Genomic DNA, 24,972 nt, shown 5'->3' on the forward strand with positions numbered 1-24,972 from the left:
AATAGAACCCATGCCCACAGTAAAGCGTGGCGGTGGGTTGGTGATGATCTGGAGCTGCTTTGCTTCCTCTGGCACTGAAAACCTGCAGTGTGTGAAGGGTGAAGGTGGATTAAATTAAGTATTAGGAAATCCTAGGCAAAAATTGCATGCCTTCTGTGAGGAAGTTGAAACTTGGGTTCATTGGACCTTCCAACAAGAAAATTATCCAAAGCATACCTCAAAGTCCACCAAGGCTTGGTTTCAGAAGAAGTCCTGGAAGATTCTGAAGTGGCTGTCACAGTCATCTGTCTTGAACCCCATAGAAAATGGGATGGGATGTGAAGACGGCGATTGCAGCACACAAATCCGAGAATATTAGTGAACTGAAGGCCATTTCCCATTAGGAATGAGCTAATACTCCTTAGGAACACAGCCGGAAGCTGATGTCTGGCTATGCATCACATTTGCAGCAAGTTATAACAGCAGAAGGGTGCTCTACTAAGTACTAAAGACACTTGTCATAAAAAGACTGAATAATTCTGAGACTGCAGAAGACATTTTGGCATTTTGTGTTGAATTTAGAGAAACTGCGCTTTAACTGATTCAATCTGATTGCCATTGAAAGCTGCACTCCAGACCCCGGTGCAAATGCCTCGCCTACATTGCTAGCGATTGCGCTATAAAGCTTGTCAAACTGTAAAGCTTTTCCAACCTTGCAATTGTCGCTAATACACAGTCACAGACTGAGCAATGACATGTCCTTGTTTACAATTCCTTGTATGTGGAAACTCTTATTCTGATTGTGATACTACATCATCCCTAGTCAGAAGCCCAGTGTGTGACACAAAAAACACCGCACGGCACTGCTCCAGCTCCCAGCACTCGGGAGGAGTTATTTCTAGATCACCCTGGAGCAGAGAGAGACCCCAGTCTGCAGCGTAGCATGGGGAGAGCAAGAAACATGAGATGGGGAGAGAAAGACAGAAAAGAGAGTGAAGGTGAAGGAATGTCAAAGGAGAATAAGAGGGAGGACTATGGGATAGGAGAAAAATTGGAAAAGGGATCAAAAGAAGACAACAGGCTCAATTCACAAGAAAAAAAAACCCTGAAATCCTCTCTTGGAGCACTGCTCTGCTTCTCTGTATTTGAATCAGGACGTGTCTGTGAGAGGAGACTCGGTTGTGCGCTGTCATGGAACCGACAGACATTTATTCCAGCAAAAGCCCTTGACCTGCTTTTAAACTTCCACTGTGGAACATGGAAGACATGGAATTGCATGGTGAAAATGAAACTTTAATGCATACAAGGCCAAATATTATTAGACATATCTGTCAAGTCATGTTGACTGCACAGAACTAACATTTCATCCCCCCTATGTTCAAATGCCAGTGATCTCAATGGCCTCTAAATGACAGATTGAGTTTAACTCATAATGGGTCATTTCTGACATTGGACGAGGGATCCCAGATCAGCCAGAAACTGTTAGGAGGGAATTAATGCCCTCTAGTGGCCTGCCTAATGGCCTCCATCAAGGGCACTGTAGCACTGCCACAGCCTCGGCCTCCACTGCTGATACACAGCAGGCTCGGATAGTCTTGCGCTAATATTGATCCAGCATACATAAGAAGAAACTGCACTCGTAGACCCAGATGGTTTGTGAATTATCTCTGAAGAACCACCCAGACACTAGCCTTTGTTTCTGTAACAAAGACTAACATAGGCTAGATCATTTCATGAAACCAAGGCCCTAATCATGTTTAGAGTTATTTCTGGAGCTATGACATTCACAAGAAGCCATCTTAGTGCTCACATCATTGTGTTTGCTCTGTACATTACCGGAAAGAATGTGCTGAATTTGATAAAGCGGGCCATGAAATGTCAGCCTATTATTAGCATAGCTAACCAGCCAATGGGGCACCTTCAGAGTCATCCCTCTATGTCTGCCCATTCCTTAAAACATTAAATTAGCAGTTTTTACATCTATATATATAAGACAAAGAGACTTAATCCAGGCTCAACATAGGGACCACTTCCATAATAAGGGGTTAACCGGCAGTAAAAGGTAGTTTCTTTAGCAGCTGAGAAACAAGGCCCCCCTGCTGCTGCTGTTTGAGACAGCTATGTGTTTGGGGGGGGGGGGATTAAAGAAAAATGTGAGAATTAATAGTATCTTGCCATTTCAGAAAAAAAGAAGCAAGTTCTTATGATTTAGTCTCCACACCCAGGAATGCATTGTTCCTCCAAGATTCCTTGTATCTTCCATTTTTAATAATGAGGCTGTTTCTCACCATGCCTCTCGTTTGCCCTTAGCGTCAAACGAAAACCCGCAGAGCGCAAAACAGACATCACATAAAGATGAGAGGCAGGCAGTCTAATTCGCTTCTCTGTTCAGGGCTGCTCTTCCACAGGCTGGGTGCTGATTGTCTTCCTCTACTCTCAGCTCTGCATCTCACGCAGAGCAGTGGTGTCTCTCCGAAAGGCAAAAACAAATGCCATACACAGCCCTCAAGAGGCCCCAGATAAGACACCAATTCCAAATTCAATCTAGCACGTAGGAATCATGCAGGGAATGCAAATCTCACGTCGAATCCCCTTTAGGCGGACCGAGTGGGACAGTCGCCTGTACACCATGGGGGCCAGCCCCTCTTGAGAAAATTGACTGGTAGGTTTGAGGAAGACAGGGGAGTGCTCTGCCAATGTTGGTTTATTATTTCATAAACTCAGACAAGTATGGTTGGAGGAAAGATAAGTCATAATTAACATTTAAAGTTGTGTCGGTCTTAGACATTATGCTGTCTACGGTTGCTGGTTTGATCCCTTGAACCGACAGGACATGACTGAAGAGCTCTGAAGATTACAGAATTTAGCACCTGATACAACTAATATACACAACCAGGTAGGCTGATCATCTGTTTAATCATCTGTTCTTCGGGAAGGTCAATTTTTTAGGAGTAGCGTTTGTGATCAGGTCTGTACACTATGTAGTTTGATGTGCAGTGTGTTTGGTAATGGTGTGTAAACCATTTCAAAGATTTTGATTGCACCTTGCTGAATATGCAAACAGTGTGCAACTTCATGTTTGGGAGGTTCTAGTCCATCATTAAAGTATTATCCAAACAGTACACTCTACTACCAGCAGTAGAATGCTAATTCAATTTGAGCTTCCCTTCCTACAGTGTGTCATCAAATCAGTTTATGTTCAATGAGCAAACAGAACTCATTTTCTCTATCTGATCACTATACTTGGAGAATACCTATTTCTGGTAAAGAACATCTGGTAGATTAGACTGCACCATATTTAAAGAACCATCCTTAATACTTGCTATGAGATACTTGCTCAGAAATAATCCCAAAGGATCCTCTAATAATTTTTGTCATTTAACTCACTATTTTTACCTAACATAGATATTTAAGCAAAAACTCATCAAGGTTATCTCCTGGAGCACTGGCCACAGCCGTGAACATGAGACGGTGCACTGCATGTGCAGCTGTGATAGCTTGTAACAGATTCTTCCACTTGGCACTACCCATCAACAAGGCTTCTCACCTAGCTACGTTGTGTGATACCTACTTATACGATTATAGGTAACTAACTATGCTGCCTACTGCAAGAACAGGGCGCTAGCATGCTTCTTAACCTACATTCTTCCTCAGTAAATGCATGCAGCTGCCATTACTAATTCATCTTGGCCTGGTTTCTGCTTAGGCCAAACGTGTGTCTTTTCAAATCCCTTTGCTCTAGATTTCTATATGTATCTCACTACCTACATCAGCCTGAACCATATAACATTACCACAGTCATAGCTAGAGCTGTAGATAGGTTTAGCTGGCTTCCAGTATGGTGTAGTTGATAGCAGCATCTACTACTATGAAAAAACATGTCACTGTTTGATGTGCTTCTTTCCCTAAAATATGATTTTTTTCCCTACAAATAGAGCAATAAAAAGCTCTCAGCCACTGAATATGTGGATAGAGATTGGAATAAAAAAACACTGGAGTCTTCCTTTAATGCATCCCATTAAAAGATCCACTACCTGCACCTACACAAAGGCATTTTGCAGCTCTAAACTTTCTGGAGAGCTGCCACGCAAAAACTCACATGTACACACACACATACATAGACACACACGCACACACCAAAGGAGCACTGCCCGCTGCTGTTCCATTCAGGTAACCATGCCGACCACGCAGATGGCCAATCCAATCCATTCCAATCAGAGCGATTGCCACCGCGGCTACCAAGAGGAATTATTAATAGCTGACAGTCTTAGAGCCGCGAGAGCCGCATCAATCTTTCACTGAGCCTGCCACTGGCAGAGACCCTCATCATCCACCTTGATGAAGCCTGCATCCTCTGAACGATCACTGGAAGGGAAGCCAGCTCGCCACTGTGTAACACAACCCTGAAACATCAGGAGGTCAAGGCTGAAAAGCCCCCGGATCATTTGGCCAGCTTCACTGATCTGCGTATGGAGGAGTTTAGTGTGTGTGGCGGTGGAGCAAATGCATTTCTGGGAGCACCTTGTGCCACATCATTCTCCTCCTTAATGCCCTACGGAAATAAGAAACAAGATGGGGATAGAGGTCTGGCTATAAAAGAACACTTACAGTATAAATAAAGGGTGCATGCTTAAATGTGCATACTCACTGGCCACTGTATTAGAAACACTGTCTGTGGTACAGTTAAAAAACTACAGCCTATCTGTCGCCATGCACAATTTAAGTTCACTACCTTAGATTTTCATCAATAGTCAATTTTGTACCATGGAACTGCTCCGAATTATTACACTGAGAGAAAGCCCAGTCACGCCACAGTGCCTAAAACAGCTGCACTAACCCCACACATGCTAACATGCAACTAGCATATTAGTGTCACATGACATTGATGCAATTTGGCTGACACTTATCCAAAGAGACTTACATTTGAATCATGTTACAAAGCTAGGTGAATGTAAAGTTAGGAGTCTTGCCTGAGGACTTTTATTACTGCTGTAGTGTGGTAGTATTGTTCCCCACTATGCTACACCACCCACAGCAATCACTTTTTTAAGAGTATTCTGGCCATAACTGGGAATCTAAGACTGCATAACTGGCTTCAGTTTCTCAGAGTGGCTAGGACGGCCCCCTTCCTTCACGATGTTAGCCAATGCAGGCGTCCAGAACAGGCAGTTAGCACTCTCTTTGAAGCAAATTCAGTTAGCCAGTGATGCTGAATTTGCAACATTTTAAAAAGATGCAGTGGCGCTTCTGGTGGCTATGGCTTCCTTCTGTAGGGGTGTAACAGTACTTGTGTTTGTACCGAACAATCACGGTGCAGAGATCATGGTTCAGTGTGCACAGTGGTACAGAGAATACATGGTTCCCTGTACAAGTGAAGCATCTACTCAGTGGATGAAGACTGGCTAACCTAACGTGGGACCAAATTTCACAAGTGTAAGTTCCATTCAAACACCTTGTATGACTTTCAGGAATTGTAATGAGATTCGGAGTATAACTATGGTAACTAGACTTGTTGGCTCTCCCTGCCCTCTCCCTTTCGCCTCTCTCTCTCTCCCTTTCGCCTCTCCCTTTCGCCTCTCTCCCTTTCTCGTCTCTCTCTCTCTCTCTCTCTCTCTCTCTCTCTCTCTCTCTCTCTCTCTCTCTCTCTCTCTCTCTCTCTCTCTCTCTCTCTCTCTCTCTCTCTCTCTCTCTCTCTCTCTCTCTCTCTCTCTCTCTCTCTCTCTCTCTCTCTCTCTCTCTCTCTCTCTCTCTCTCTCTCTCTCTCTCTCTCTCTCTCTCTCTCTCTCTCTGTGTCCGAAATAAAAGGCAGCTGCCTTATAAGTCAGTACCTTAGAAGACAGCATTGTGATAAAGGTACCTACAACCAAACTGCATTTGAGACAAACTTCAAAAGGCAGTAATGCATCATGACGTTGCCAGGATACTGACAACTACTGTCAGCTGGAGGAGTAACTAATTAAAATCATAAGACATAAAAAGCCACAGTTCACTGACAATTTCTCCTTAGAATTAAAAAATATTAAGGGAAAATAATCATAAATTACTTTATATAAATTAAATACATAAATTACAGCTGCTTGTTTCCGCCATGTTGCTTTTTCTCTCGGGATGAGCTGGCGCTAACCCAGAGAATAATGTGATACATAAGGCACTACCTTCACAATTTGACAAGATGAAAGTAGCAGGCAGCATTTTATACAAACAATTGATTCAGATATGATTCTGTACCTTCCTGTCTTTTTACATCTAATTACATCTTGTTAAATCATTGTGGATCGGGCAAGGACGGTGTGTCAGCGTAACTAGAAAATTGTAGAGAGTAACGTTTAATACAAGTACCTCAGGGGGCACTAATAACAGGGTGAACAGACCGTAACTTGCATGTGTGGTTGTAAAACAATAGACAGAACTTGTATTGAACTGTGAAGTTCAAGCCACAATATGTAGTGAACTGTGATTTTATGTACCATCACATCCCTTTCTTTGAGCATTTGGCGAATTAATAAAAACATTTCATAAAGACGGTTTAAAGGGTTTCATCTATAAATGCTTGTTTTTCAAACATTCCTCCCAAGTTCAAGACACATCTTTGAAAAGTTTCCCTAGTCTTTAAACCAAAACTCATAAACTTCCCAATGATAAATGGGGGGTGACTGACAAATTGACCATGACAACAATGGCTACATCTGCAAATATAAAGTGGACTTATATAAATATGAATATGGCCTGAAATAAGTGTTTTCAATAAAGAGGCCAGTGAGGGTACTTTAGATACATTGACGGATACTGAAACAAGGACTTTTTCTTAACCTAGCTGCAATTCCAGAGATACTGACATGCTTTGGAAGGGACAGTTTCTCTGACGTAGATTAAAGATTATAGTATTGGGTTCATTTAAGCAGACAACAGAGAATGGACACTAAAAATCATTTTGAGTGGTGGGCTATGGGCAGGAAAATGGGACCTTGGTGTCACCGTGATTGATTTTCAGACTGCCCAAGCTGAGGCACTTCACTGAGCTACTTTAATGGAGCTACGAGGCTGTAGACTCAGTCCAAATGATGTCTGCAGCAATGAGAGCACTCTACAGCTTGACCATCACCACACTGTGCAGATATGATGCAGTGTGCTTCCCAACCATTGGATTTTAAAAAAATGATAAACTAATATGCAGAAATCTTGGTCAGCCTCGCTGTCAGTTTCACCTGTGATTACTTATTTCCCTCACAGAAAGCAGGCAGACATTTTGAATGACTGGTAAATCGGGGTTGGAAATGATCCATACAAGCACTAATTAAACAGACATGACCTACAGCAAGAGGCAGTAGGGAAGCTTTAGTTCCGCCTCACAACAGATGCATTCATTTACGAATTCTAAAATAGAATAAGGCTAGGCACCTTAACGAAACACATTCCATGAACACGGTCACAAAATGAAGGTACTCTGTTAAACAATCTGGGCTTTATAAATCAATTTTTTGATTGATCTTTTTAGAAAAGTAAATACATTCTGTCAAAACTACACCTCATATCTTCTTAACTTGACAACTTTACAGTTAACACATTTTAAACTTGCCATTCTTCATCAAATTATCACACAATGTACTGGACACCAATGTAGTGGACACCTAATTAAAACAAATTTAATTCCATGGTTTTAATAAGACAGTGATACTGTGGATAAGTCATTCTGTCTTGGATATGCTGGTGATTCGACCTGGCTTATATTGTCGTGCAAAGCACATTTACTGGCTTCACGTGAAGCACAAGCTGGCCTTTACCCTCCCAGAGATGGCAGTGATGTGTGATGAGCGAGTCCTAACTATTAGGTGGGAATTGAGAATGGCTACTTCAGTGAGAAAGAAAGAAACGTTAAAAAAAAACAAACAAAAAAAAACATTAACAGGTGCTATATAATTTTTTACTCCCAAAACAAACGAGGGTTTCCAGGTCACAAATATCTGGATGAGATTCTTTTGTGGATGAGAAGTGATTATCAACATGAAATAAAATCCGTCAACACCCATGTCTTACTGCTGGGGAGATAGAGGAGTTGGAGGAACAAGTTGCCTTGGCAACAGAAAGGACTTGGGTGCCTGTTCATTCGGAGCAGCAAATTAGTGTTTTTTCTCTTTTTTTTTGCGGCCAACTGGATTCGCTTGCAGAGAGTACTCCAGTTGATGAGCTTCTATCACTGTTTGTTCAATATCTTGCGAGACATCGAGAGAGGAATCTAATAAAGAGACCCCATGGCTTTACGTGGATTGAATGAAGAGATACTGGAAACGGAGAGTGTTCCTGTATTTGCTGCCTAATCACATAACCGCTTAGTCCTCAAACATCTCTAAACCAGTTGATCAATAAAGACACTCAGCTAAAAGACGAGGATGTACGTAAAATGCAGACAGGGGGGCAAATACTGTTAGCGTTTACTAACTTTAAGTACTGGTTTGACCTTGATGGCTTAGCTTGGATTTCTATTTCACTTCACGCTGGTGCAGTGCTTCGATGTCTATCCTCTATAAACATAATAATAATGCCAACATTGGCCAATGTACAATTTACAGCTTTTAAAAGCATACTGGTAGTAATTGTAGGATTTGTGCACGAATGTACATCCTCCAGAACATCTCATCAGAATACATAATCATGTTATTAGTTTCTCGTTTCGCCATGTCCTAACTGTCCTTCAGTGAAACCGGCAGCACAGCTTTAGAGACGAGCACTGTGTATGGCCTAACCCTCATCTTTTTTCACTCTTTTGTTAACATTATATAATGTTATTAATTGAATGCGGAGAGCCAGGGATGAGTCCCCAGGTCATTCCGCCTGTACAGTTACACAACAGCACAAGTCCAAAGAGTGCCAGAAAATCAGACCTGGCCCTGTGCCCTGATCCTCTAGCCTGGCAGGGACTGAACTGTTTCTTCAATTTACTGAATCTCTCCCATAACGACTGATCCCCAAAGCTATGATTTGGCCAAAAATTTAACCGAATGTAGCTGATCATCTGACATGATTGGTGTCCTTCAGTTTTGCAAAGAAGCTACACGGCTAACATAGCTAGCTAGTAACGAAAATGTACAGCTACTCATTCTGAAAACAGTTGTTATGTAATCTCAAACAGACCTGGTTTTGTGGCTTCTGGCACACTGCGGCACAAAGTGGACAAACTAGAGTGTGTAATGATTTAGGCATGTGCTTTTTCCTTTGTTACACTGGTAGCTATAAGTAGTGGTCCAGGGGTAAGTCCAGAGGAAAAAAAGTTTACTACAGTAAAAAGTAAAGAGTCAAGATGTCCAGTAACAATCAGCATGTTACAGTAACAACCAGGTTGCACTGTCTAAACCTTTTAACAAACACATTTGCTCTGTTCTGGAAACAAATGTAGCCTTTTTAATTCCTATATCCTACACTATCATAAAACCAATATAGGTCTTCTAAAGGGTTTTTTAAATATGTAATGTTTATAACAGTAACATAGTGATAATAGAAAAAAGAAGGATTTCTTTTGAGACTTCAAGATATGTTTTACTTTATAACATACTGCTTGTGCCTCTCCACCATAAATGTGTGAATAAAAAATACAACTGAGCCAGAAAAAAGTCTCAGGCATCACATTCGTACCATTTTGTATAATAAGTTTGTGTTGCAGCTTTAAGAACTCTTTAATTATTAATGGTTCCTATCCTAATTATTATGTTTCCCATCACTGTGATCATTCTTTGAGATTTACTACAATTCTGAATGTAATTTCATTAGGATTTTCATTATAAAAGAGTGTTCTCTTTTGAGCATATTAACAAAAGGTACCGTACTTACGTATTTCCAACCCATGGCTGTATGCTCCCATCACCTGTTAAGACATCAAAAACATATTTGGGTTGAGAGAATAATTTTTAATATTACTTTTTACGTTTAACAAGCAGAAAACCAAGCCTGAAAGATTTCCTATGGGTTAGTCAGGGCAAGTCATGATAATTACGTTATCGATTTATCAATACAATATATGGACTGATGTATGGATCATTGCAGGTGACCTCGATATTGCCCACTCTGTTTATAGAGGACAAGTCTATGAGCACACAGCGACCTCCATCGGGTAGAAAAAGAGTGCAGTGACCAGTGCATTAATGCTGGCGCCTCTGTACACACAGAGCTGCATGCAGCGGGTAGTGCCGTAACGTCTAGCCATCCCACAGTTATAGTGGCAAGTATGTGAACCGTGGATTTGACGCCAAATGTAAACAGTAATAGTGTGGAATGCAGTTTTACTGCTGCTGTAATCTTTCACACGTTTATTCAAAGCTATACGCGGACATTTGTAGCTTGTATTCCAAACCCAAGGCACACAGAAATCGCTTCCGCCTCGCCACGCGTGTGTCGCGTCCGTTGTAAACAAGAAGCCTCGCGAAAGGTTCCGGTATCGTGACACGTGTGTACACTGAGCAACGACCCAAAGCAACTGCTTACCGGGACATATTTAATGCTGTATTTTATTAAACGTTATCATATTAGGAGTACAATGAGTGGTGGTATGAGCGCAAATCGGTAGAGGTTAGACAGCCGAGCTCACTCCCCTCGACTGTATTAGCTATCATGCTACTGACAACACTGTCTAAAAAACAACAAAGTAATAAAATACATATATATTTCCATTAATTGAAATTGATAATTAATTGCGTGGACATTTTCATCCAATGGAACAGTCAGAGATGACATGTCAGGGGATAGGAAGAATATGGTGGCTCAGCGGTTAGAGCGCCGGGTTATCGATAACAGGGTTGTGGGGTCGATTCCCGGGCTTGGGCCCTTGAGCAAGGCCCTTTACCCTCTCTGCTCCCCGGGCGCTGGAGTTGGCTGCCCACCGCTCTGGATGTGTGTGTGTACTCACTGCCCCTAGCTCACTAGTGTGTTTGTGTTCACTTCCACAGATGGGTTAAATGCGGAGGACACTGTACAGTGACAAATACGTGCACCTTTTTTCTTTATAACTGTTGCTAATATTTGTTAGCAAGCTAACACACAGGCTAAAGGCACTTGCTTGATAGCGGATAGCAAGTGCACGATCGCTAGCTTTACCTGTTGGTATCCGCTTTATATGCCAGCGTAGCAACAGCACTATTACATCGTTAAACTTGCTAATATATAATTCACATTTAATAAATAAAGTTAAATAGCAACGCTACATCGATACAAATACTTCTCAGTAATGATCAGTAAATACATTTCGATAAATTCTAATCTGGCAAATAAGTAATGACAGTCGGGGGGAAAGGATGTGTCACGACACCGGACTGTCATGCGCGCCGCACTGGACCTCACGCACGGCTGCAGAAACGCCGTGTTGGATGTCGCTGTGCGTTACCATAGAAACTATGTTGTAAGTCTGTCAGCGTATAGAGGAGTGAGTCCAAATATATATTTAAACATTATTTATATAGCAATTCTAATCTATGAATATTCTTGGTAATTAAACGTTTATTGTTCTTTAAAAGGATTTAATTGCATTGGCATTATATTATCATTATTTCAGTGGCATAAAAAGGTCTTTAAATGACATTATCGCTTATTATTAAGACAACTGTCCAAAAAATAGTTATTGTAACAGGATTAGTCTAGTCATGATCATGTGTTTTGCATTCCTGTATATTTTTGCAGATTTATATATATATATATATATATATATATATATATATATATATATATATACTCTGCAAATATATACAGGAATGCAAAACACATGATACATATATATATATATATTTGATGATGATGAATAATTTTATACTGACATTATCAAAGACATTTTTGTTGCAGTAAATCAAAGCTGGTGAACAAATTCCATGAAAGCATCTACACAAAGAACAGATCAGTAAATGCAGTGATTGATATTATGACCCCACCTTGTGGTAAAATGTATTTCAGCTCAAACTCTGTTATAGCTTTCCAAACCCTTATCCTTTGTGTGCCAACCATTAGTATGCAGAACCACAAAACTACTTCAGATTCGTCTCTTTTTGTGTACACACCTGCATCTATAGAGCAAATCACGTATAATGTATTGTGCAGTGGATAATACTGTGAACACAAACCTGCTATGATTGTATCTAATTAGCACAGAGATGCTCCCTACCGTCAAAGCCATGTGTAGCAGTAGGGTCGAAATGATTGACACGCATGGCTTCATGGGTCAGGGGTTGCGTTTTTTTTTTTTTATATAGATTTTTATACACGATTGCTGGAAAGCATGAAGTGACGAAGACCTGGTGTGGCACTTTGTCAGAGACCTCGATACAAGGCCATCCTGAGGAGGAGGAGGGCGGGGAGGCTTGTAACATTTCTTCCTCCAGTGTCACCATGGCTCCGCTCCCTTGTTGCTTGGCAACCCCAGCTCATGCAAAACTCCCCCACCTTTGGCAAACATGGTTGACTTTCACAAATAAAGACTTCATGACAAAAGAGCATACTCTGCCACTCCGACAGGTGCATTGTTTTAAGTGTTGATGTCATTCCTGGAGAACCAAACAGGACGTTTAATGAATCAAAGTCAGGATGCTTAACTGTGGCAGCTTAACTGTGGCTTAGGGGATACAAGGGCATGTTAGCAATGTTTAACACATCGACCTAGGTTTATTTTTCAGTTATTAGTCCTAATGCAAAAATCATTGTAAATAATTTGATAATCATTTAGTTTAGTACATTTTGTGGAGTCTCACAGGGTTCTGTTTTAGGGTTTGAGAAACTGATGCGAATTGTGTCAGTAGTGCAGTTACTGTAGTTGGGGGCCTGCACACATGGTTTAATAACATACTTATACATACATATGGAACTTACTTAACATTGCTGATGGAACAACACCTTGTATCACGAAAACTGTACCCTTACAGAAGAGGAAACTCCTTTTTGACTTTTGGTGTAAGTTTATGTAAAGAGATTTTTTACGTATTATTGGGCCAGTTTTACTATGTTGATAGCACTGTTGTGCTGAGTATGAGCCACTACCCAAATGGTATAGTTTCTGGCTAGCTGTGACCATGTGGTGGTCCGTTACCTAATCAGTGTGGTGTTTTCTGCCTGTATGTCAGCCTGTGTTCAACACACTGGCTTTATTAACTAGTGGTGGCTCGTGGCAGGTTGAGCAGCTGCTAGCTGTTCGGGACAGGTCTTTGTCCCGATCATGGAGGGCACTCTATTGTGGTATGGCGTAGTGTTCGCTGCGTGTTTTAATTCCAGCATCGATGCTGTGCTGTGACACACACATACTGGTGCAGCACATGCTAACATGCCATGATGGTGGGTGTTGGGTGGGGGTTGGCTATGGTAGGCCTTTTTCCATTGGCAGATGAACATGTGTAGGTGTAGTCTGCAAAAACATATAGTATTTTATGTGATTTCATAGTGATTTCTACAGGCTTAAATTACCTTAAAGCTTATATATTGAAATACTTCTTTAAACAAATCTGAGACATTTATGAATATTCAGATCCCAGTACATGTTACTGGTTCCGTATTTTGATTTTGTATGATACTTAGATCAGTGTCTTAATAAATATACTGCCATTCGTGGTCACCAGGTCAGGCATCATGAAAGGACAGCCTGGTTTCCCGGTTCCTCCGGTAGGTGTCAGTAAACCTCTCCGATAGTAACAAAGACAAAAGACGAGGAAGTACCTGAACATGGCCAGTTAGTCGTGACAATCGGTTTTTGTGTACACCAACGGTTTTTCATTTATTTTTTGCAAAGTGCGGACTCCTCACATGTCGACCCCCAGGCTATATGTGCTCTACCAATTTCGCCTTAGTCCGATGACATTATCTTTCGCAACAAAGGCAAATCAGCTGCTTTACACTGTAGCTAGCTGCCACTAGCCAGGAGCTAATAACACAACTAGCTGTTAGCCAGGTTGATGTAGTTTAACGTTAATTATGGCAGAAAACACGTCAAGCGCCGCAAATCTGCCTCCAGGAGACCCGCAGCTCATCGCCCTCATTGTACAGCATCTGAAGAACCGAGGCTTGTTCGACGAGTTTAGAAGAGACTGTCTGGCAGACGTGGACACTAAGGTGAAAAGTGGCATTTCAAGGTTTTGTTTAGATTTGTGTCACGAAGCTCTGCGGATAATATGGCAAATACATTGCAGACACTGAATCTAATGTTTACTAATCGTTTCACTCGGATTAATAAGAGGTTTAGCTCGCGTTAAGCCGAGTGAGGATATTGCTAATAGGTTGCGATCGTCCTGAGCTGGTAGGCCTCCTACTAAAGTGCACTGCGTGTTCACAGAGACCGAGATATCCTTTGGTAGTGGAGTAGTGTAGCTATGTATATGTCTATAATGATCTTAAATAAAGCAAAACACTCAGCAACCTAAATTTGTGCTATGTTGGGTATAACCTCAGCAGCCTGTTAGTAATGGGTGCCCAGGGCTTCATAATGATGAGATTTTAATCAAATGTATTTGGGATTGGAATAGTTCAAACTGCAGCAGTGGGATCTCCAGGCCTGGAGGTCAGAACTAGCTGTAGTTCATTGGCTAAGGACATGCTTTCCACTAAATCGGCAGTCACAAACCCTCTTCCTGCAGGTTTCATCTCAACTCAAATAAAGATTTGGATCATCAAGTACCTCCAAAGGTACCTTAAGTACTTGTGGTTGGTGAGATGCAACATATTAAAACCACTACCTGCCAATTGAGCTACCACACTGTGTGTGACCCTGAGATTTGATTCCTGGTCAGGTCTATGCTGCACAACACAATTAAGAGTCAGGGACTCTTACAAGTCGGCAGGAAGGATGGAGTCTCCAGGAGCAGGTTACATTACAGGTTTTCAAGCCTGGTGACAGACTTCAAGTCTAACCTAATAAACTGACCTGTGTACTCCTTTCTAGCCAGCCTATCAGAATCTGAGACAGAAGGTGGACAACTTTGTGGCGAATCACCTCAGTAGTCAAGAATGGAGCCCATCAATCAACAAGAACCAAGTTCGTAATGGATTGCGACAAAGCGTAGTTCAGTAAGTCACTGTTCCTGGTTTTATCCACAAACTGGGTGTAGCTAGGTTTCAGCACTTCCTCTGCTGTCCCAGATTTAAACTATTCAAAATTGATTAGAAAATATGCACACTTGGTCTCATCTTGGAACGTTTGTGTGACTGTCGTGTTCTTCTTGGACGTGAAGCACATGATTAGTAAAAAATAATTGGGGCAAAAATCAACAGAAACTCTCAAATGATTAGATTGACGCTGTAGTTACTTTTCCGAATGATGTAAAGCATTTTATTAAATGTTGTGTCCATGTGGTTAATTCCATTGATTTCCCAAATGTCCCTATAATTTATTGATAAGAACATTTTGGGTGTTGTTTTTTTTCCCCTTTCCCCTGCACCATAGCCATTAAGTGCCTGGGTCCTGTTTCTCTGCCATACAGAGCCGTGTGAGCTCTTTTCCAAGAGCTTTTCTTACAGAGCTGGCTATGTTTGGTTTTCTGAATTTTAAACCGAATTATAAACTTCTATGCTTTACTTAATACACTAAACAATGTATTTCTCATGGTTCTGATTAAACATTCCTGACATTTTTGTTTCCACAGTGTGAATAGACAAATATTTTGAAGTGTTAAACTGTTTGGTGTAAAACTTTTGGATGAAAACATATCTATTGCATGGGACTTAGTTTTAGTTTAGTCTGTCAAATGTATTTAAAGGTATGTTGTGAACAGTGATGAAACATGAGGCCAGCGATAAAATACCATACTACTTTTCTTGCAGGTCTGGGATGCTGGAGTCTGGAGTGGACCGAATTATAACACAGGTGGTAGATCCCAAACTGAACCACATCTTCAGGCCCCACATTGAGACAGCCATTCATGACTTCCTGGAGAGAAAAGAGGAAGGGGCGTCAAATTCAGCCACCGAGGTGGAGCTGCAAGATGCTGCCAGCAGCAACACCACGCCCAAAACACAATAGAAGGTAGCGATATGATTACAAAGCTGGTTACCATATAGCAGTACCTGACTTTCCTGGAAGTATTCAGTTACCTGCTAAGCAAATTAATGTAACAAAAGCACCATTGTCATGTCATGGAGCTCAGATAACAAGAGCCTAAAATTAAAAATAAAATGGACTATTAGAGCTTGAGTTAAGCAGAAATGTCAAGTCCAGTCAAGTGGGTTTTTTATTGTCATTTCACCTACATACAGAGTACACAGTGAAATGAAACAACGTTCCTCCAGGACCATGGTGCAACATAGACACAGTGCATACAGAACACAAGTGCAACACAGGACAAGTGCAGACAGACAATACAATACAACACAATACATACATAGAATAATAAATAATTAGGGGTAGTGTGCAAATTATGCAGTGTGCAATAAATATTGAGGTAGTATAGTATATGTGCTAACTGTCTAATTATGGCATCAAAGCAATGGGTAATAACTAACAATCTTGCAGCCATATTATTTACTTTTTTTTTTTTCCACTGAAACTCATGCCAGTGGATTTCCTGATTGCCAGATAGTCTACAGGGGAGGAAAAAAGGCCTGTATAGTCCAATCTATTGAACAGCCAAAACTCAGGTTGAGTACAACCCTAGATATCAGTGGCAGCACTTAAATAAGATTTATGTGACACACAATACCTCTTAGAATGCACAGGCGTTTGTACTTAGGTTTGCTTGTAACACAGTGTTGTCTCTCAATCTAGGTGCCATATGACGTTGATGGATGGAACATTAGAGGAATAACATCTACAGCGGAAGTACCCCCAAACTGGAATTATACTGCATGTGTGGGAACGTGCTCAGGTGTAGTTGTTTTAGGATAGTCCTTGTGCACGAACATGTTTAACTGATACAGAGAAGGAAGTGTTCTTTAGCCTCTGCACTACGTGAGAGTGCCCCTATGAATTAAATATGCACACAGATCAAAAGAAAAGTGGAATGTTTGCCCAGCTGAAAATGAATTCTCTCTTGTAAATGAATTGAACAGCGAATCACACCATCCAATCTGAATTTGTAAATCCCTTCTTTTTTTACTGAATTATAACACTGTATCTACCAGTCTACATCCTTGTAGTTTTGTAGTATTTCTGCAAGGAACTTTTTTTTTTCTGTTTTTGTGGAGAAACATTCACATAATGACTGGATCATGGCCTTCAGCTGTAACCATCCCCCCTCCTGGATTCCTATTAGTGATGAGATTCTAGGCAAGAGAGAATCTTCTCTGATATTTCTGTGATTCCAACTGGACGTTGAGCAGAGCGAGTGCCTACAAAAGTTCACTGTGTTCCATCCGACACAGACGTGGTGCAAAGTGATGGGATCCGTTTGGGCGTAAAAGCTTTTGACCCGAAGGAGTCGGACACCAGTACTGTGGAAAGGGCTACCAACGGAGAGCTAATTTAATTTTTTTTTTTTTGTTTTGTGTGTTTTTTTTTTTTTTTGTCGTCTTCCGTTTTGGATTTAAAGAGATGCACTGTGTTCCTGGACTAGGACAAAGGTCTACAAGCTCGGCTTGTTCCTGTCTTTCAGCACCTCTGTTCTGAGAATGTGGCAGACGGTCAAATGCTAGAGACAGACATTGGTCTGCTACATTTGGCAGTCATATTCTTATGCCATACACTGCTGGTTGGTATAAAGTGCTTTTTTGGAAAGTTACCAAGTATGTTTAAAAAAAAAAAAAAAAAAAGTGATTAACTTTTTACCTGTAACAGTATGTACTTTCTGTGGAAAAAAAAACATACTGCACCACCTTTGTGATTCCCCCTTCCCAATTCTGTAGATAATGTTTAAATATTGTATTGATTAAAGATTTAAACCTATAATTTGATTTAGCAATGTATGTGTTGATTGGGGCTTAAAAGGATTTTGGTGATCCTGGGGGAATTCTGCCATTTTTCCAAAATGTCTGTATAATTAAATGGTTTAGACACAAATCTGAGTGGTGTGGTGTGAAATGTTTCATTAGGAAAGTCAGAAATGTTCACAGCAGGTAGTGATAAGAACCAGGCCTCTGAAGATTTCACTGCCTCTGAAAGCTCTCTCACAAAAAGTTATTGCATGAAATGGTTGAGTGATGCTGTTTTTCAATAGTTTTATCACCATTATCTTCATATAAGGCAACATATAGATGGTAAATAAATGTCTACATACTGATTGGCCATAACATTTAACAGCTAATGTGAATAACATTGATTATCTCATTAAAAGAGGTGGGAGCAAGTGAACAGTCAGTTAGTACATGCCTGTTTATAACTTCACAGTTCCTATCTGTGTAAGTGGCACAGTGGATACTGTTATGACTAGTCAGGTATTTGCATTGCAGATATCATGACCCCTGGTCTCTATCACCACAATTGGGGAATCTGGAGATGATTTGCCAATGATGATGATCCATTTCTTACTAAATCACTCTGAATGACTTTATTTACAGTGCAATGACCTGAGTTATATATACTTTTATTTAAAAATGTGGAATTCCCTTTTAAAAATCAGTTTACTAGAACTGACACAGCCAACTGGATATACTTCTTAGCTTTTGAGGCACAAATTTATCAAAAATAAAAAATAGTTCTTATTGAAATGTTGACTCATTCATTAGTCTGTGGGTTGTGTCTTTTGTTTATTCTTTTTATAAAACTGTATGCCTGTTTCACATTTCCGAACACTCTAAAAGTACGCAATGTTCCATTTTTTTAAATGCGCGTCATAGTGTTCCTCCACCTGGCACTTAAGCCCCTGGCCTCAATGTCTTTATCCCCTCCAATGTGTTAAGTAGAAAAATGTTCAACAGAAAATAAACTAGGTTGTGGGCCAGGGCTGAGCTCAGGTTTCCTGTACTGGTCTTGGCTGTGGGACTGCTGCCGGAGTCCTGAATCTGGTGTCTGCTCATGCCAATTATGTTATTTTGCCATAGTTTCCTCCCAACCCCCATCTGGGGAAATGTGATACAACTATGGTCTGGAAGACACAATGCTGGCTGAGGGGCTGAAAGGAGGGCTGTCTGCGGTCACCAACCTGCTGTCAGGCTGAAGAAGTTGTTTAACACCACCCCCCCACCCCACCCCCCAAACACACACATACGCCCCCCTCAATGATCACCCTGTGTCCCCAGGACGGCCTCACTGTGCGAAATGTGTCCTAAAAAGCATCTCAGTTGGTAGGATTAGTGGTGAAGATGTAGGGAAACTTTAAAAAAAGACACCACAAGGTGGCATGATTTAACCAACTATTGGGTAACTCCACCAGTATCTCCAGCGTGTTACTGTAACTGCGGCAAATACCAAATGTCATTTGATGAGCACAAGATCCAAAGGTGTTCAAGTATTGATATTAGGAATAGTTACTTTTAGTAACCCATACAAACGTATGTGGATACACCAGTAGTTTACAGTTAATAACCTTGCCAGGATAACTGCATAATAACAGTGTTATTCTAAGAATTACATGCAGATATCCTCTGCAAAGGAATTTAGCTCTCACATTTCTTCCTAATCAGACATTAGGCTCGCAAAGTGTCGAAACAACTTGTCCAATGATGAAAACCTGCATTGTATGAGGAGAAGAATTACGCAGCACTTTTGGCCTAAGATATGCGGCAATTAAATCCCTCTGCCCGTGGAGAGCTTTGTTAATGTAGTGTGAAATTGTATGTTCAGGGCATCGTGCGGGGGGGGGGGGGTTAAGAAAAGTCTCAGCTGACATTGCATTTGTCTTTTGGACATTTATAAATCACCAGAGTAATTATTGAATGGGGACAGAGGAGGGGGGGAAATTACCCCCTCCTCTAGTGAAACACAGCTGCTGGTCGCTCTCGAGTTGGCCTTGCACAGCCCAGGCCACAACAATTAAATCCCCATTCCTCTGCAAAGCCCTCCTGCATCTGTTGAGTTTAATTGCTCCCTGATTTTTTTCTTTCGCACCCGATGGTGGAGGAGATTCATTACATCCAGTGGCTAGCTGAGATCGGCTGCATGCAGGCCAGATGTACGAAGGCCCAAGAGCGATGCTTGACCGGCCAGGCAAGGTACTTTCCAGTCCAGCTAAGCTCTGGAATAGAGGTGCTTTTGTGTTAAATAGGGATCTTAATTGCTAACCATGGCTATTGCTCATGTTGTTTTTGGTGAGAGGTTTGGTGATTGGTAACATATTAAAGGGACCCACTATGGTTCAAAAGTATGGAAGGATTAGTTTTGCAGATTGCAAGTGTCATCTTTATAATATTATTATTGGCATTACATAGTGATCTGTCTGTGGCGTTCTTTATTTGGTGTGTAATGGTAATCGTGCTATATTTCACATACAGGGAGAAGACAGACTGACCCCCAAAAGCCATCAACATTCAACTTTTAAATCAAGAATAGTAGTTTTTTTCCCTAAATTTTAAAATACAAAAGGGAGAGAAGGACCTTAATTAACTTGTTAGGGCTGTGGCGAGGGGTCAATCAACAATCATGGCCAAACACTTTAAAAATTGAAGATAGAAGATAGCAAAGGTTTTCAAAAAGCTGTTTCCTCTGTTTTAAGTTAAGGTCAAGGTGAGGTCTAGAAGACCAAACACTTTCAGAGAATTGCTAGAAAGGCAAATCAAAATTCAGCATCAGTAGAAAAAGGGGTGCAGGATTGCATGCAACTCTTTCCAACTGGGGTGGATTGATCAATCTTTAGGATTGTGTTGCAGCCACTGGAATGAGAAACATGGGGACACAATGAAACAAAGGGCTGCATAGACAATAGCTGCGCTCTAAAGTCTAGGCTGCAGCTGAGTTAGGCTGCATTTCTTGGCTGCTAAGTCGTAGAACAACCCTTCGTGTTCAGACCAAAAATGCAGCCTAAATTTGAATCGATTTGGAAGGCGCAATTGATGTATCCTTCCTGGCCTTCGGTTACCCACAGTTCTCTACGCACAAATAACACAGGAAAAAAAGGAAAAACAAGACCACAAAAAAAGGAAAACAAAGCCTTGTTTGTTTATAATTCAATTCCATTAAGAAATTAAAAATCACACCAGAGCCTTTCCGGTGGCATCAGTGCATCTCCTTGTTAGACTGTTCCACTTGTATGACCAATAAGCTACTAAGACGTTTTTCATAGGACAGTCCCACCAAGGACCCGCCCTACGCTGGCTGCAGCCTCAAAACAATGACCATCTGGCAAAGATAACGAGATGGGCGGGGCTAGATTCTGATAAACCTGCATACAATGTAGGGAAGGCGGGAAATGGGGAGGAGACAAAACACATGGACGACTTAATGGCCAGGTAAAGTTAACAGAGAGACAAAAACTGCAGACACAGGGGCAGACCTGAGGGTAAGGCGGGACTATGTAATGGCCCTCATTATTTCCAACTTCTCAGCGGGAGACCTAACCAAGGCGCCCACATTGACAAGGTTAACTGACCCTCATGGTGATGTGATATCAACATGAATCAGAAAACACAGGTACATTTTGGTCAGAATCTTTCAACTGTGTAGGTGGGTAATTAAGAAGAAATGTCTTTTTAAGAATGCTTAGTGAATATTGACGTGAAAAAAACACTGAAACATTTTGTGTGTCACCCATACCTATATTCGCCACTGGCCCTGTCCAAAAAAGAGCTGCACTATTCATGAATTCATTCATTCATGCTTTACTATAGGCCAGCTACCAACTACTCCCTGGGCTGCTGCCAGGCTTTGCCTGTTATGCATCAGTACATGTTGGCTCATCAAGTTCAGGTCAGTTGACCATTAACTACAATTGTAAGATGTTACAATCCCGCCGCAAAGGGCTAGACTCGTCGTTTCTTAGCTCAGAATGTACAGTGAGCAGTAAGACGACAAATTTAACCTAAAGATCGGAAATGAATGAATGAATGAAATGTATGCGATTACCAGACCAAGAGCAATCAGTGTCTCTTATAGACTCATTGACTCCCCATTGTTGAAATGCACACACAAGGAGTGTGGGCGGGAGCGTTTTCTAATAAATCACTAGTAAAACCCCATCATTTGAACACACACAGCCTTGACCTGCTCTGCTGAACATGATACATTATGTTTACAGTCTTTAACAAAACCAGTCATACCTGGCAGTGGGGTTCTTAGAACATATATGCCTGTGATCATGGCAGAAAGACAACCTTCGGATGTTAGTGCTGTCAATAACGTATACTGTCTAGTTCGTAAAGCACAGAAGTCCATTCACAGTTCTGATGACTTTCACCTAACTCACATTTTCAATCTGCAGCAGAAGCTGAACCAAAGCACAGACCGTGTCTATTGCCACGGCCACTCACTGCTAATATTTAAGGCCCATGAAATAAGCAGACAAAAGTATTTTGGGCATTTTTTTAGCATCACACTGCTTTTCAGCAGCTATAACATCTCAATTCTCTCAAATGATCAGCAAACGGATGTTCAGCTGTATATCTGTATGTTCTGAAACATTTAAAGAATGTTTTTACACCTCTCCAAAATGTAATCCCTTAAGGTATCAATGCTATGTCGAAACCACCAATTCCACATGTGAAATCCATGCTAGTGACAGTGACGCTGTTCAAAGGCTACATGTTTTTCCACAGATGCACTGGTCGTAACATGGTACAGTACAAGAGTTCATGGGTACACGTATTTGTAAGAATGTGTTTGTGGGACAGGGGTCGCTTGGTGATCAACAGCAGGGTCAACTGAGGTTTACGCTGAAAAGTTGTGCAAATCCTTTGGGGCTGGTGTGTGGGTAATGAATGGAGATAGCACAAACATTGGGGGGGGGGGGGGTGTTAGGAGGTGTGTGTTTGTGTGTGTGTGTGTGTTTGGGGGGGGTGGGGGGCAGAGAATAAATGCTTCCTGTCCCTTTGAAGCCACCTGGCAGGGGAGTGGACAGTTATCTATAAGTTCTCCTTGTAGCCCACCGGACAAGCACATGATCTTATTGGCACTGCGCCTAAGCTGCTGTCACAAGGTTGGGTATGACCCACAAAAACACTGCTCAGACACTTGTACACCACTCTGGGGACTCCCCTAAAGACGCAAGGCTGAGTGTACCAGAAGATTTAGGGTCTGTGATGGCAGCGTTTCAGCATTGTACTGTAAGGACCTCGGGAGCTTTCCCTCAGTGGAAATGTCGTTCATGATCCCCTCCACTCCCCCTCCCAACCACATAGAGCATGCATTCTCCATGTGACTGGAAATGGGTCAGTGTATAGCACTCCTCACCTCAACCCCCACTGGCAGATATATGAGTGGAAGCACTTTGGGAAATGTTATGAAAATAACTCTAAATAAACTGTGCAAGTCTACAATGTTAAAAACATGTACTACGGAAGTCATGTAACTTTGATAGCTCTCCAAGTACAGTCCCTTACCTTCACAAATGACCCAGTATTAACACAGAGAAGTTCCTATTCGTTTAATCTTCACATAAACATGCTTCCTCATCTAATCCTTTGGACTCAAGGCTCCATTTACAGAGTCAAGTCAAGTCAAATTTATTTGTATAGCGCTTTTTACAACTGTTGTCGTCACAAAGCAGCTTTACATAATTATTACTTAATAAATAACAGATTCAGAGAAGAAAGAAGAAACAACATGAAGCGTCAAAGACCCCCGTGAGCAAGCCAACGGCGACAGTGGCAAGGAAAAACTCCTTGCTAAAAACTAATGTTTTAAACATTAATGATAAAAATTACCAAACCAGGTACAACAGAAAGTTAATAGTTGTGATATTAATAGTGTCAGACAGGCACGAGTCCATCTAGGTTTCAGCACGGCCACCAAACAGGCAGCAGCGGCTGGCGGGTGAGCCATGGGTGGTGGCGGGTTGGGGGGGGGGGACCCGCTGGCTGGACTGGTAGGTGGCAGCTGGTTAGATGCAGGTAGAGGGGACCTCAGCGGGCAATCTTCCTGCAGATCGGGCTGGGTGGCCATTTACTCGGGGAAGGTAAAGAGAGAGAAGTTAGTTCTAAGAGGAATTTTATGGAGTGCAGAGAATGTTGATCATCAGCATCTGGGTATGTCTGATGACTCCGGCAGGTCTGATTATCACAGCATAATTAAAAGGAGAGAGCCAGAAGGTAACACGGACACGGGCGTACCCTGAGAACACCAGCATCTATCTGCTCCACCGTCAACAAACCTGAGTGATCGCGTGTAAGCAGCGAGACGACAGCTCCAGCATCTCAGAGTACTACAATTCCCTGTGTCCGCGAACCCCTGGACCTGCAGCCCTTATCTAAGAAACATTAATTACCAAAAGCTAAACTAAACATATAAGTTTTCAGTTTAGATTTAAAGATTGAGACTGTGTCTGAGTCCCGAACATTATCTGGAAGGTTATTCCAGAGCTGGGGGGCTTTATAGGAAAAGGCTCTTCCCCCTGCTGAGGTTTTCTGAATTTTGGGAACGCGTAAGAGGCCAGCACCCTGAGATCTAAGTAGTCTTGATGGTTCGTAATATACTATAAGATCCTGCAGGTACTCAGGAGCGAGGCCATGTAGGGCTTTATATGTTAATAAAAGAATTTTGTATTCAATACGGAATTTAACTGGGAGCCAATGAAGTGCTGATAGAACTGGACTGATATGGTCAAATTTTCTAGTTTAAGTAAGGACCCTGGCTGCAGCATTTTGCACCAGCTGAAGTTTATTGAGGTTCCTGCTGGAACAACCTGACAGTAATGCATTACAGTAATCTAGCCTTGAGGTAATAAAAGCATGTACTAGCTTTTCTGCGTCTTGTAGTGATAAGGAGTTTCTTAGTTTGGAGATGTTCCTAAGCTGCATAAAGGCTGTTCTACTAATATTAGCTATATGTTGCTCAAATGATAAATCTGAGTCGAATATGACGCCAAGATTTTTAGCTGCTAAACCAGGAATGATGGGAGAATCTGCCAAGTCTAACATTAAGTCTGATAGTTTATTTCTAGAGTCTTTTGGACCTAAAAGGAGAACTTCGGTTTTGTCACTGTTAAGGAGAAGGAAGTTATGTGACATCCAGAGTTTTATATCCTT

At 41.5% G+C, this 24,972-nt stretch overlaps 1 protein-coding gene across 1 annotated transcript; it reads left to right on the forward strand.

Moving 5' to 3' along the window:
* The first annotated feature begins 13,644 nt into the window (after window positions 1–13,644).
* bod1 (biorientation of chromosomes in cell division 1) lies at window positions 13,645–17,920 on the forward strand. Its single transcript, XM_072662747.1, has 4 exons — window positions 13,645–14,046; window positions 14,873–14,997; window positions 15,751–15,952; window positions 16,691–17,920. The coding sequence occupies exons 1-3, from the start codon at window positions 13,909–13,911 to the stop codon at window positions 15,947–15,949; spliced, it is 462 nt and encodes a 153-aa protein (XP_072518848.1). The 5' UTR covers window positions 13,645–13,908; the 3' UTR covers window positions 15,950–15,952; window positions 16,691–17,920.
* The last annotated feature ends 7,052 nt before the right edge of the window (window positions 17,921–24,972 follow it).

The sequence above is a fragment of the Salminus brasiliensis genome, chromosome 18, assembly GCF_030463535.1.
Source record: "Salminus brasiliensis chromosome 18, fSalBra1.hap2, whole genome shotgun sequence".
NCBI lineage: Eukaryota > Metazoa > Chordata > Actinopteri > Characiformes > Bryconidae > Salminus > Salminus brasiliensis.